Source organism: Pelobates fuscus, chromosome 6 (assembly GCF_036172605.1).
Source record: "Pelobates fuscus isolate aPelFus1 chromosome 6, aPelFus1.pri, whole genome shotgun sequence".
NCBI lineage: Eukaryota > Metazoa > Chordata > Amphibia > Anura > Pelobatidae > Pelobates > Pelobates fuscus.
This window is the reverse complement of record NC_086322.1, coordinates 282,283,513-282,298,266: the sequence shown is the minus strand read 5'-3', so window position 1 is coordinate 282,298,266 and position 14,754 is coordinate 282,283,513. Positions and strand designations below refer to the sequence as shown.

Genomic DNA, 14,754 nt, shown 5'->3' with positions numbered 1-14,754 from the left:
TTTTTGAGGCTCACCAATGGTTTACATCTTGTGGTGAACCCTCTGTATTCACTCTGGTGAAGTCTTCTCTTGATTGTTGACTTTGACACACATACACCTACCTCCTGGAGAGTGTTCTTGATCTGGCCAACTGTTGTGAAGGGTGTTTTCTTCACCAGGGAAAGAATATTTCAGTCATCCACCATAGTTGTTTTCCGTGGTCTTCCGGGTCTTTTGGTGTTGCTGAGCTCACTGGTGCGTTCTTTCTTTTTAAGGATGTTCCAAACAGTTGATTTGGCCACACCTAATGTTTTTTGCTATCTCTCTGATGGGTTTGTTTTGTTTCTTCAGCCTAATGATGGCTTGTGGATCTGCTTGTGGCTCTGTGGATCTCATATTTAGAGTTGACCGCAACAGATTCCAAATGAAAATAGCACACTTGAAATGAACTCTGGACCTTTTATCTGCTCCTTGTAAATGGGATAATGAGGGAATAACACACACCTGGCCATGGAACAGCTGAGCAGCCAATTGTCCCATTACTTTTGGTCCCTTAAAAAGTGGGAAGAGTAAGTGATGAGAACCGCACTCAGTCCCAACGGCCAAGGGTGCTCCAGAGCAGGACCAGCAATCCCAGTACAATAATCCAAGAAGAAAAAACTCACAGGCACTCCAACTTCAAGCCGCAGGCAGATTTATTGTGACAGAATGCAACGCAACGTTTCGACTGGAAAGGTCTTTTTCAAGCTGACACCACATGGTGCAGAGTGTACTTATATAACAAACACTGACAAATAGGAAATCAATCAATCAATTACTACTAATTAGTAGAAATTCTTAATTGATGAAAAGGTAATTTAAAAAAAAGGCATTGTAAAAGAAACACATATCAAATGCCAAAAGTGTTACAATATATACATAAATCAAATCAATAATGCACACTATATCAATAACTTCATACACATAAGACATGAATCACTCTACGATCATATTAATGCTAGGAATTCTAGAGTGTATATACATAGGATAACCTGTTATGCCATGAGTATTCCCTGGTTACAAATACTGCGCCCATAGAAGAGAGAAGAGATAAATAAGAAAAAGCAAATAAATAGAGTAAATACATGCAGCGTATCCTCCATGGTATCCAGACGCGACCCACTTCCGGGTCTGTGAACCGCACGTGACGTCATTGGAACGCACGTGCGATATCCTCCTCCGAACGGATTGGCAGGAGAACCAAACATAACATCGTTCTGTATTCAATTCTCCATTGCACAGCCCACATAGTGGAGTGTGTCCACTCTGCCACATCACTATCCCAAAGTAAATCTTCACAGAGCATCCTAATCATTCAGGCATGATATATGGCACACAGGGCCGGTGCAAGGATTTTTGGGTGCATAGGCGAAGATGTATTTTTCCGCCCCCCCCCATTCAAAAATAACATCTTCACCTATGTGCCTCTTAACCAGCCCCTCTCCCCGTCCATTATTGGTCCCCTCCCTTCCCTGTCCCTTAGTGTTCTTCTGACAGTCACACACACTCAATGACAAACACAGAGACTCACTGATCTGACACACACACACTGATTGACACTCATTGACAGACACACTGATAGTCACACACAGACTCAATGACAAAGATACTCTCACTGATTTGACAGACACTCACAAACACACACTGACAGACACACACATACACTGACACACTCACATGCAACACTCACACAATCACTCACAGACACACATACACTCACTCACGCACACACTCAGTCACTCACAGACACACATACACTCACGCACACACTCACAGACACACATACACTCACTCACGCACACACTCAGACACTCACTCACGCACACACTCAGACACACACAGTCACTCACAGACACACAGTCACTCACAGTAACACATACACTCACTCACGCCCACACACAGAGACACATACTCACAGACACTCACTCACACACACACACTGACACTCACACACAGACACTCACACAGACACTCACACACACAGAGACACACACTCAGACACACAGACACTCACTCACTCACACACAGACACATACACACTCACAGACACACAGACACTCACTCACACACACTCTAACACAGACACTCTCACACACAGACACTCTCACACACAGACACATCACATACATTCACAAATTATTTTAATACATAAATAATATCCACCCAGCCTCCCTACCTGGAGAGCTGGTGTGGATCATTCCCTGGGGTCCAGTGGGGCTGCTGGGCGGCGTGCGGCTGTGCTGCGATCAGGCGCTGCGAGGGAGCTCTAACCTCTCTGCTCTGCTCCCTCGTGGGCTGTCTGCTGATGCCGCGGGAGCCGGAATATGACGTCATATTCCGGCTCCCGCAGCATCACTAGACAGCGCGCGAGGGAGCAGAGCAGAGAGGTTAGAGCTCCCTCGCAGCGCCTGATCGCAGCACAGCCGCACTGGGGGCGGAGATGGTGGCCGGCAGGAGGGAGAGCTTCCCTCCTGCCGGTCACTGAAATCTTGCGCCCCCAGAGCCGGTGCGCCCTAAGGCGGCCGCCTGTGCCGCCTTATGGACGCGCCGGCCCTGATGGCACAGATCAGGAAATTAAATCTATTAGGTGTAATATACAACATAAATCAATGTAAATAAACAAGGGTAATAGTTATTCATACAGGAATACCAGAGATGGACACTTAAAGTAATCATTATACCAAATAAGAGCAAACAAGTCAAAAATATAAAAAAATATATATAAAAAAAATATAAAACTATAAAAATAATAAAAATAAAAATAAAAGAAAAAATATATCAAAAACATAAAAATAAAAATAAAGATAAATAAAAAGGAAATAATTATAAAAATAAATAATAATAAAAAAAATCAATAAAAAATAATAAAAGAAATATAAATAATACTACTAAAGTAAATAAATAATACTACAAAAATAAAAATAAAGCCAATTGTCCCATTACTTTTGGTCCCTTAAAAAGTGGGAGGCACATATACAAACTGTTGTAATTCCTACACCGTTTACCTGATTTGGATGTAAATACCCTCAAATTAAAGCTGAAATTCTGCATTTAAAGCACATCTTGTTTGTTTCATTTCAAACCCATTGTGTTGGTGTATAGAGCCAAAAAGATTAGAATTGTGTCGATGTCCCAATATTTATGGACCTGACTGTATAATAACTGAGTGAGCGCAAAAGAGACATATCTATTTAATGTCAAACTCACCATATATATTGGTCAACTTTTAATCATTTTCTGTTGTTTTTGTTAGAAACTCAGCCTACCCAAAGGTCTCAGTGTCTCCTTACCCAGTAATCGCAGCTGGTTTATCCCACCAATGGGGCTAAGCACACCCTTCCCCATTTGGATGATGTTTGCTTCTGTAGTGCCAGCCCTTCTTGTCTTCATCCTGATCTTCATGGAGTCTCAGATCACAACGTAAGTCACTGCAATGCTCTGGTCAAAATCATTTCAGGTTTTCTACAATCTCTTGCATGATTCAGAAAATGGCAAAATCCACTATATGGTTTTATGATCTGAACGTATGTTTTCACCTTGTTCTTAGCTCTCCTAGTGAGCTAAACGGTGTTCTCAACTCTCCTAGTGAGCTGAACAGTGTTCGCAACTCTCATAGTGAGCTAAACAGTGTTCGCAACTCTCATAGTGAGCTAAACAGTGTTCTCAACTCTCATAGTGAGCTTACCTGTGTTCTCGACTCTCCTAGTAAACTGACCAGTGTTCTCGACTCTCCTAGTGAGCTGACAAGTGTTCTCGACTCTCCTAGTGAGCTGACCAGTGTTCTCAACTCTCCTAGTGAGCTGACCAGTGTTCTCGACACTCCTAGTGAGCTGACCAGTGTTCTCGACTCTCCTAGTGAGCTGACCAGTGTTCTCGACTCTGATTGTGACTGATTGCAGGACCCCATTAGTGGGTTCAATAATATTCTGATTGTCGCAATGGAGCCAACCAGTGGCTGCCCATGTTTCTGAATACTGCTTGTCCAAATGATCAATGATTTGAATCTCACTATTGTACCAAGTAATAGTCTGAACCTCAGACTAGAAGAACCTAAACTGGGGTACTTCTAAATGTGGTATTTTTGGAATGGCTGGGTAGGGGGTTAATTTAATGATTTTAATGTCATTTTATTACATGTAGAAGCTCAGTGGATTGTTGATACTTGATTAAAATCTGTAACTAATGATACTTGCCTAGAACAAAGAGTGAGAAGCATTATTTTAATGAACATGCAAAAATATGGCCTGATTTTGATTTTGATGATTTTTCTCATCAGCTGAAAAACTTGTATTAAGCCAGTGGTTCTCAAACAAGTCTTCATGCCTCCCCTACCAGTCCAGGATTTAGGGATTATCCACTTGTGTCTAAAGTGGCTTTAAAAAAACAAAACAACAAAAAAAAAAAAAAACACCTTAGACACAACTGGTTAATCCCTAAATCCTGGACTGGTTTGGGAATCACCGTATTAACCAATAATATAAACCTATTGTGTTCTTGTGTTTTGTATTTTTATTTGGGCGATAAATACCATGTTTTACCCCAAAAGGCTCATTGTCAGCAAACCAGAAAGGAAAACCGTGAAGGGCTCAGGATTCCACTTGGATCTGCTGTTGATCGTGGGCATGGGAGGTGTCTGTGCCTTCTTTGGGATGCCCTGGCTCAGTGCCACCACGGTGCGTACAGTCAGCCACGCCAATGCATTGACCATCATGAGCAAGGGAGACAAGCCTCAAATAGAGAGAGTCATCGAACAGAGGATCAGTGCACTTCTAGTGTCACTTCTTGTCGGTCAGTTTAATAAATGTGTGTGTGTGTGTGTGTGTGCATATATATTTGGGTATAGAAAAATGACTGCTCTGCTTCACCTGCATATCGCAAGTTGTACTTTAAGAAGTCCTTGGGCAAAAGAAACTTGAGAACTCCCGTTTCCACATCTATTCTAGAGTACCCAGCTTGACATGAATACAAAAATAAATACATTTTGATATTGTTGCTGGGTATTATACACTGTCTCACGTCGTATTGGTGGCCCTTCATGTCATTCATAGCAAGAATTGTGTATTTTATTTACACAAACATATTACATATAATATAAAAACATTTCAAATTACAGTTTCTTCATTTATTTTTTTCTGTGAAAAGCTATTATCTGTGCATGCAGACCAAACCTTCTGAGATCCGCTAGAGCAGGGATAGGCAACCTTCGGCACTCCAGATGTGGTGGACTTCTTCCCCTATAATGCTTTTACACCCATAATGCTAACAAAGCATCATGGGAGGTGTAGTCCAACACATCTGGAGTGCTGAAGGTTGCCTATGCTTGCGCTAGAGGATGACAATTGGTTTCCTTGGTGTTTTGGGGAAATTGGGCGTAGAGGTGCAGCAAACTTGCCAAACTGTAACATCCGAGTATGTTTTATCGTAGAAGTTTCATGCGTTCTTTGCTTCTTTAATGAAAACACCTGCAACCATATTTGCCAAGCACTGTGCAGCTTTCTACTGAAAGCAGACCGCGATCCATTAAACCCGAGCATAGTAGGTGTTTATGATATATAGACAACACTCAAGTTGAAACAGTGGAATGCCCATGATCAGTTGAACAATCTCAACGTCCTGGTATCTGCAGATTCTGGGTATTTGCAGCAAATATTTATATATTAAAAAAAAGTTAATATTTATGGGTCAGATCTATTTCTTAATTCCAAGGTCTTGGGTTGATATACTGAAACATTGAGTCTTTCAAGTGGTGCGCTATCGTTTTGGGTTGAAATACTGAAAATGTAAGCCGTGTACATTTACTGTTTGATTAACAACTGAGCTTGCACAAACAAAAATTAAAAAAAATCCACTTCGGTGGGTCTTGTGAGATAATTTGCCATCGACGTTTGCAACTCTGAATCAAACCAAATTCAGAGTTAATGCAAACAAAGATGGTGAGATGACGGGATTAGGATAGGCAGTGGCAGATGCAGTTGAGTTCCAAAAGGTACATCCATCCACAAAGCTCTGTAGAAGACCTCGCAAACAATAGTGTCTTTGTGTATGGCTATCTACACACTTCCTTCTGCAATAAGTATCCATGCCAATGTGTACTACTCTTGACAAAGTTTATTCTTTCTGCCTACATTTTATCTAGAATTTACAAAGTATACGCCTCACTTTTCTTCGTTTCTTCCACCAGGTCTTTCTATCTTGATGGAGCCCGTCCTTACTCTCATTCCATTGGCTGTCCTATTTGGTATATTCCTTTATATGGGGGTGACTTCCCTGAATGGTATACAGCTTTATGACCGCATACTTCTAACCCTTAAACCACCCAAATATCACCCCAAGGAGATCTATGTGACTCGGGTAAGAAGGGAAAGAGTGAAGTGGGGGGTAATCAAAGAAGTAATTTGAAGTGAGAAGTGTATTGGTAAACACTACTGTAAGGGACCAAGAAGAGCAAGGAAGGGACTGTGCAAGCGGAGGTCAAAGAGGCAGAGGTGGAGTTAAAATAATTTAAAAGCCTACTCAAACTAAAAAAAACTGTTTTGGTCACAGTAACCCTTATTATTAGAGGGTTATTCCAAACACCATGACCACTTCTGTGATTTGACGTTGTTATGGTGTTTGGACAGTGGTGTATCCTGGTTTTGTGCTGCCCTAGGCAGGACAAAACTCAGGCGGCCCCCCTCCCCCCGCGCCACCCCCACCCAACCTTTCCCCCCGCCCCGCATTCTAAATACACACACACACATTCACTGACAGATACGCATACACTAGCTAACAGAAATACACACTCGCTAACAGAAACACACTCACACTCAGTAACAGACACACACTAACAGACACACACTAACAGACACAAACTAGCAGACACACACACTCACTAACATACACACACACTCACTAACATACACACACACTAACAGACACACACACACACACACTAACAGACACACACACTAACAGACACACACACTAACAGACACACACACTAACAGACACGGACACACACTAACAGACACACACACTAACAGACACACACACTAACAGACACACACACTAACAGACACAAACACAGACACACTAACAGACACAGACAGAAACACTAACAGACACAGACAGAAACACTAACAGACACACACACTGACACACGCACACACTAACAGACACACACACTAACAGACACAGACACACACTCGCCCACCCACATTAACACATTTTTTTTAAATTTATTTTTAAGACATGACATTTTTTTTTTTTTTTTAACAAATTTTTTTTTAATTTAACACCCCCCCAGCCTCCTTACCTTTGGGAATGCTGGGGAGGGGTGGTCTCTTCCTCCCTGGTGGTCCAGTGGCTGCTGGGCGATCGGGCGGTACTGCCTGCCTGGCGGGCGGCCGGCCGGCCGGCCGGCGAGGGAGCACTTCCCCTGAGCTGTCTGCTCAGCTCCCTCGCCAGCCGCAGAGTGAGGCTGGGAGCCGGAATATGACGTCATATTCCGGCTCCGGCTCCCAGCCTCACTCTGCGGCTGGCGAGGGAGCTGAGCAGACAGCTCAGGGGAAGTGCTCCCTCGCCGCCCGGCCGCCCGCCAGGCAGCGCCGCCCGATCGCCCAGCAGCCCGCCGGCATGTCTGTTAGCCGCAAGGCTAACAAGACATTTGCCCTGGGCATTTGGGGGCGGCTTTTTTTGCCGCCCCCTGGAAAATGCCGCCCAAGGCAAATGCCTTGTTTGCCTCGCGGCTAATACGCCCCTGTGTTTGGAGTCTTCATGTGCAGCTAATGTCAATTCTGTCTATAGTGGACATCTGACGTCAGCATCTTGGCAACAGACGGACAATGTTTTTTTTTTTACTGTACTGGCATTCTTCCGCCCCCCACCCCCCCAAAGAAGAAGAAAAAAAAAAGAATAAAGGTAAAAACATACCTATAATCCAGTGAAAGGCCAAATTCTCCTGGCAGCCCGATCCTCGATTAGTGATGTCACTCCCCTTACCTGGATGGGGAGGGATGTAGCAAGAATGTGCGGAATGGAGGACTTGAGCCGTACGGGGGAAGTGTGGTGAGTTGAGTCCTTGTTGCCAGATGTCCAATGTGCACAAAACTTAAATTAACCACCCCGGGACTATTATTCTGAGCTGGCTATTGACACTGTCAGAGAAGGAGTTACAACTCTGGCAGCAAAGGAGTTAAGCCTTTTACGCGCAGCATTTCATAGTTAAACGCTTTACTGTGGTTATGGTGCTTGAAGTAACCCTTTAATAATGAAAAGGAGAACCATAAAATATCAACAAAAACATGGCAGGCTTGAAGGTACATAAATGAGATATGGGAAGGATGCTGGCCGTTCGTCCGTTTAGCATGTTTCAGGTGGTTCATGATATTGGCATTGGATGTAGGTCATTATGGTAGAAAGATTTAACTTGCGGGCTTATCGGAGAAATGTGGACAATGGTTTAAAAAATTAAATGGAAGATTCTGATGGCTTTTCAAAAATGAGGATATGATTGTCTGAATTCTCTCTCCATAGGTTAAGACGCTGCGCATGCACTTGTTTACGTTGTCCCAAGTACTGTGCTTGGCAGTGCTATGTGTGGTCATCTTCACCCCAGCTTCACTGGCCCTGCCCTTCGTCCTCATTCTTACTGTGCCACTACGAAGGTTCCTACTGCCATGTATCTTCAACAAACTAGAGCTCACTTGTGTAAGTACTCCATAAATGGACCGGTGGGTGGGAAAATAGAGGGGAAACACGGAATGTCTGTGCAAACAAACCACCATGTCAGTGCTCACCGGTGGTTTGTTACCCTACTTTTTAAATAATAGAACATATAAGTAAAACATGGCTCTTTTGTTAAAGTTACACTGTCCCTAATATTTTGTTTCTATAAATGAATTTAAAGGGACACTACAGGCACTAAAACAACTTCAGCTTAATGAATCCGTTTGGGTGCATAGCTCATGTCACTGCTGCTAAATTCTCCAACGTTTATGAGTTAAATCACTTTGTTTATGCACCCTAATCACACCTCCCTGCATATGACTTACACAGCCCTCCTAAACACTTCCTATAAAGAGTCATCTAATGTTTACACTTCCTTTGTTGCAAATGCTGTTTAATTTAGGATTTCTTATCTCGTGGTCTGTTAATAGCTTGCTAGACCCTGCTGGAGCCTCTTCTATGTAATTAAAGCTCAATTTACAGAGCAAGAGATAAAAACTTTCAAAGTAAGTTACATCTGATTAAAAATGAAGCCATTGTGTTTTCATGTAGTCAGTGTCATTTACAGACAGGGGAGGTGTGGCTAGTGCTGCATCAACAGAACTAAAGTGATTTAACTCCTAAATGACAGATAATTGAGCAGTGAGACTTCAGGGGCATGATTTATACACCAAAACTGCTTCATTAAGTTAAAGTTGTTTTGGTGACTATAGTATCCCTTTAAAATAATCCCACCAGTGTAAAGCTATTTACATCTGGCCGAGATGTAGCAAATATTTAGCTGTAATGCACACTTAAAAATAGGACAGTATTTCAGTGTGTCTTCCAAACACAGGTGACCTTTACATTTAACTGTAGATAAACCTAAGGCTGCACAGACTGGTCAGCCAACAGTCAAGATTTGTGGTTTGCTGAGCGTCTCACAGCTTTCTAAAATACAAGTAAAAGTAAAACGGTTTTCAGAATCCTCTGATGATGTATCTGTCATGACAGAAGTTGACCAGACACCTTTTCTTCACTTGCTGAGGAAGAGACTAAAAAATAAGAAACAGAAGGTACAGGACTAGGTTACTGTAGGGGCTATAGGAGCTGAAGCTCCAGGTCCACACATTGCAATCCAGTGATGGCTAACCTGGTCACCATAAATTGTTTCCGGACTACATTTCCCATGATGCTCAGCTAGCTTATAGAGTCTAAGAGCTAGCTGAGCATCATGGGAAATGTAGTCCAGAAACAATTTATGGTGTCAAGGTTAGCCATCATTGCAATAGGCTCAGCTACCAGCTACCATCCCTAGCCTGACTGAGTAACATGGGGAAACACCATCCCTATAGTCGCATCAAGGAACATGAGAAATTTCAACACATGCAGTGCACCAAAGGTAGTTTTAGCATTGTAAATACGATTCTGTACCTGGAATCTTTGCTCCATGCCCGTCCACAATGTCTCAGTGGGCCATTTCCAGTTGGACAGATTCCATGTGCCCCGTGACCCGTTGTAGCCATTGCTCTTCAAACAGATTTCCCTGTCCCTTAGCCTGCTTGTGTGACCACCTAACATTAGCCTGCTTGTGAAGGTGGTTCTAATGTGCTTACAATTTCCAGTTCAGAATTACACGGGGGATGGTTTCATATATGGCTACAAACTCATGAACTTCTAAACCCAAAAATCGAGAATTCAAACTCTGTATTTAGGCTCACATTAATTTTCGGCTCTCGGGCCATAAAGTGTCTAATTTACCACTAATAAAGGAAAAGGTTATTTTAGGGTCCTGTAAAATGATGGTGCATAGTCTATTCCCGCTCCCCATGCCGCTTTTAACTTTGGCTTTCTTGGTCTTGTCTTTTCAATTATCCTTACTTTTTCCAAATAATCTTATGTGTTTTTTTTAGCTGGACGGGGACAATCCTACAGTGAGTCTTGATGAAGATACAGGAAAGGATGAATATGATGAAGTTCAGATGCCAGTATAAAGGAAAAAAAACCTATGGATCCTTTTAGACATCACACGTGAAGTCTATTCCTTGGTATGGTGGAAGCCATCTTGAAAGTATTTGACAAATACTTTGAGGTGCACCTTGTCCACACCTACAATGTTCCAGAACATTCCCAGAACCTCCATTGGATTATAAACTGCGTGCATTTTTAATTTTATAACCTATTTTGTAACTTAGTGACCTGTTTCATTTTCTCCATTTTATATTTTCTGCATACAAAAACAGGTTACCAAATATTTTTTTTTATATTAGATGGGGAAAAAAAATCATGTGAGATTTTTAAAATTAAGAGAATCCAGGAATATATTTGCATATGAGTGATCCTAGATTATTAAATATTTAACATTTAACAATGCTTCAAACAAATCTCATAATGTTCATCTTAAAGGAACATTCATATCTTCATAACAACTTCATCTTAATCTTATCGTTAGGAGTTAAACTGTTTTCCAATGGTTTAACCTCCGTAGTTGGTCCCCCGGTGTTCGACAGCCTCGTCTTTAACTTTTTCAGTCCAGGAAAGCCAACCTTGGCCTATCGCCATCTGGCTAGGCAAGTCTTCCTGGACAAGACGAAACCAGGAGGAAGGAAGAGAGGAACCGGCGCAGTCAAGCACGGGGATGACCAACTTCATAATTAAACCGTTGAAAAACTGTGTAAACCCTGAAGGTAAGAAGGTACTCAGACACTCCTTGAGATGAAATTGTAATGCGGGTCGAAGTTTTCCTTTAATACCATTTCTCTTTTTTTTTTTTTTCCTATTTTAATAATGCTATGCGCTTTGCTCTAACCATTCCTTTGTAAATATGCTTAAAAATTAATATATGTGATCAGAAATATAATATATTTTACAAAACACTCGGGAAAAAAAGTGGAAAAAGTATTTACATAAATATCTGAACTTTATTTAATAGAATTACAAGCTACTTTAATAGGGTATTTAATGCATTGAAAGCATTTCATCTAAGTTGTAGATTGAAATGCATTTGAACCCCTGAGATATTTAGGCAATAAGAGTTTTTAAAGATATTTTTTTGTTGTTGGAAATAAATGAATTATTTGTATTTTTTAATAAGAGTTTTAATGGCAACGTTAATGTAATGCTTTGCTATAAAGAAAGTTTTTTACTGTGACACGATGGAACATTTTATACAAAGAATAAAATCCCTTTTTAAAATGTGCATAATGTGCTTCTATATATGAAATCATTGAATGCGAATGCCAACGTGATCATTTATCGTAAAATTCTGAAGAACAAAAAGACTTCATAGTGAGGAGTTATAATGAAAGTTATGAGACGTGAAGAGGTTTCTTGAACAAAAGGAATCCTAGCAGTGATTGATTTATTGTCATTGGTAACGTCATTAATAAAAACCAAAAACAAGTTATAAAGGCGATTCAAAAAGTGTTACAAAAAAAAGTACAATGAAAAATACTATTGAAATTATTAGCTTAATTTAGCAGCACCTTATTAGTGAATAGCCCAAAAAATTAACTCCACTCTAAAACAGAATAATCTTAAAGTGCGCTGTATATTTAAGAAATGTTACATAAATTGTGTGTATGTGTATATATATATATATATATATTTTATGTAAATTGCAATACAAATTTAAAGTGCACTATTTACAGTAAAGTGCGACCAATTTGCCTATCCCGGGCAAAATGCGTCATCATGCTACTACGCACGGAAGCCGCTAAGCCCTACCTCCCGGAACTTGGAAGGTTGCCAGTGAACGGAAGTCTTAAGTGTTTACATTTAATGTATACTTTCTGGTACCTTTGCCACAAGTGTAAAATACATTACAAAACATATTGCACTTTTTTATTGGTTGCACTTTACCGTAAATAGAGCACTTTATATTTGCATTGCACTTTACATAATGGCACTTTCTATATTATTACATTGGTAACCTCACTGTCTGTGCACCATAATACCCAGGTGTGTATTCTAGTCAGACCACCTAACAAGTAAGTGTCCTTATATGCATTGTGTGCTGTCCGATTCATTGGTTTCTCCATTAAGTGGGTTTGATGCTTGTGTCCTTTTAAAAAAAAAAAAAAAAAATAATAATAATATTAAATAAAAATGGTTGGACTCCATCCTATCCTCCTTCACGAACGTAGGGTTTAATGAAGCAAACATATATGGTCGGTTATGCACTAAAATGAGAATTCAAACTGGATATAAATGATCACTATAGGGTCAGGAACACAAACGTGTATTCCTGACCCTATAGTGCTATAGTGCCCAATACATCTCTATAAGGAAAATTCAGTGTCTTCATGCAGAGCGTGGGGACGCTGAAAGGCAGGGCTGCCTACTGTGCAGCACTGAGCCAGGAAGCACCTCCAGTGGCCATCTAAGGAGTGACCATTTGGAGGTGTCCCTAGGGGAAATGTAAACACTGGATTTTATCTGAAAAGTCAGTGTTTACATGAAAATGCCTGAAGGGAGCCATTATACTCACCAGAACAAATACATTAAGCTGTAGTTGTTCTGGTGACTATAGTGTCCCTTTAACATTTTAGCCCAAAGGGTATGTACTGGAACCATAGCTGACTTGGAGAATTTTACATTTCAGCTATTGTGATTTTAAAATTCACTTTGAATTCTCACTTTAGTGAATACCTTTCTTTGTTTGCATATGTTTCCACTCTGCTTCGTCCCTCCTATCGAAATGGTTCACTTATTTGCCTGTGCTGTACTAATCAAATTCTACGTAGTATACAACTCCCCATCACTCTTACTCCCCAGAAACGTGTATTTTGTTTTGAATTACTTAATCCAACTTGCCTAATACTTTTTTTTTTTTAAAACTGTATAGTATATAGTATAATTTGCTATGAATTATCTTTAGACAAACTCTGGGTTATTGTAAAGTACAGGAAACAAAATATGGATATTTGATTTTAATTTGCTCTTCCAGTGTTCATTTAAGGATGCTTTGGTGACAAATATCCGCTCAACAACTTTTGAGGCACTGCTGAAGTGTCTGCTAATAGCTATCACCAAAAAGTACATGATTCCACACAAAAATATCTACTGATCAGTCACAACATTAAAACCACCTGCCTAATATCGTGTAGATCCTTCTTGTGCTTCCAAAACAGCTCGGATGCGTCTAGGCATGGACTCGTGGTATCTGGCACCAAGACATTAGCGGCAGATCTTACAGTCCTGCAAGTTGTGAGTTGGGGCCTCCACAGATCAGATTTGTTGTTCCAGCACATCCCACAGATGCTCAATCAGATTGAGATCTGGAGAATTTGTAGTCCAAGGCAACACCTTGAACTCATGTTCCTCAAAGCATTCCTGAACAATTTTTGCAGTATGGCAGGGTGTATTATATTGCTGAAGAACCCACTGCTACCAGGGAACACCATAACTATGAAGGGATGTGTGACGGACCGCCGTCACTGAGTACCATGCCTACTTATGCCCACTTGCTTGCCCACATTGTTTCAGATCCTTATGTTGGGGATCTCCCTATCTAAGACGCACTGTATTGTTTGTGGGGTCCCCTTGTTCGCAAATCATGTTTGGGCTGGATTGGAAGATTGTGCTTGTCCCATCCTGGATATGATATTGAAACACAAGGACTTCCTTCTAATAGGCAAACCAAACATCCAGGCCACTTATGTGTGACTTCTCACACCTGACCAAATAACTCTGCTTCAAAGAGGAACTCAGGTTGTAAGCTCTGTCCTTTCATACAATCAATTGACCCCTTTTGTAAAATGTTAAAAATGTGTGTGTTTGATGGTTTGGAACTATTGTAGACTTTTCTGGACCTGAGAGTGAACTTTATTATCTTTCAGGCATAGAGGCATAGATTATGGGAGGGATTACCCTTTGGACCTAAGAGGGAACTTGATTATCTCCCAGACACACAGACGCTGGGGCGGGCTTGTGTTTTGGGTAACTTTGAATGGAGACCTCCTGTGGGGTTCTGTCCATAAATACTGTGTATCTTGCCTTCAATAAACAGATCCTGTTGTACCCTTCATCAAGTCTCGGCTGATGTTTGGA

At 41.0% G+C, this 14,754-nt stretch overlaps 1 protein-coding gene across 2 annotated transcripts in view; it reads left to right on the top strand.

The window, feature by feature from the left end:
• The window catches only part of SLC4A1 (solute carrier family 4 member 1 (Diego blood group)), a 51,607-nt gene extending 39,700 nt beyond the window's left edge, over positions 1–11,907 (top strand). For both annotated transcript variants that reach the window (XM_063459303.1, XM_063459304.1), the window contains 5 exons: positions 3,272–3,438; positions 4,565–4,806; positions 6,200–6,369; positions 8,533–8,706; positions 10,617–11,907. In XM_063459303.1, the coding sequence (XP_063315373.1) occupies positions 3,272–3,438; positions 4,565–4,806; positions 6,200–6,369; positions 8,533–8,706; positions 10,617–10,697 (834 nt within the window). In that variant the 3' untranslated portion in view covers positions 10,698–11,907. The remainder of the gene's footprint in view (positions 1–3,271; positions 3,439–4,564; positions 4,807–6,199; positions 6,370–8,532; positions 8,707–10,616) is intronic.
• The last annotated feature ends 2,847 nt before the right edge of the window (positions 11,908–14,754 follow it).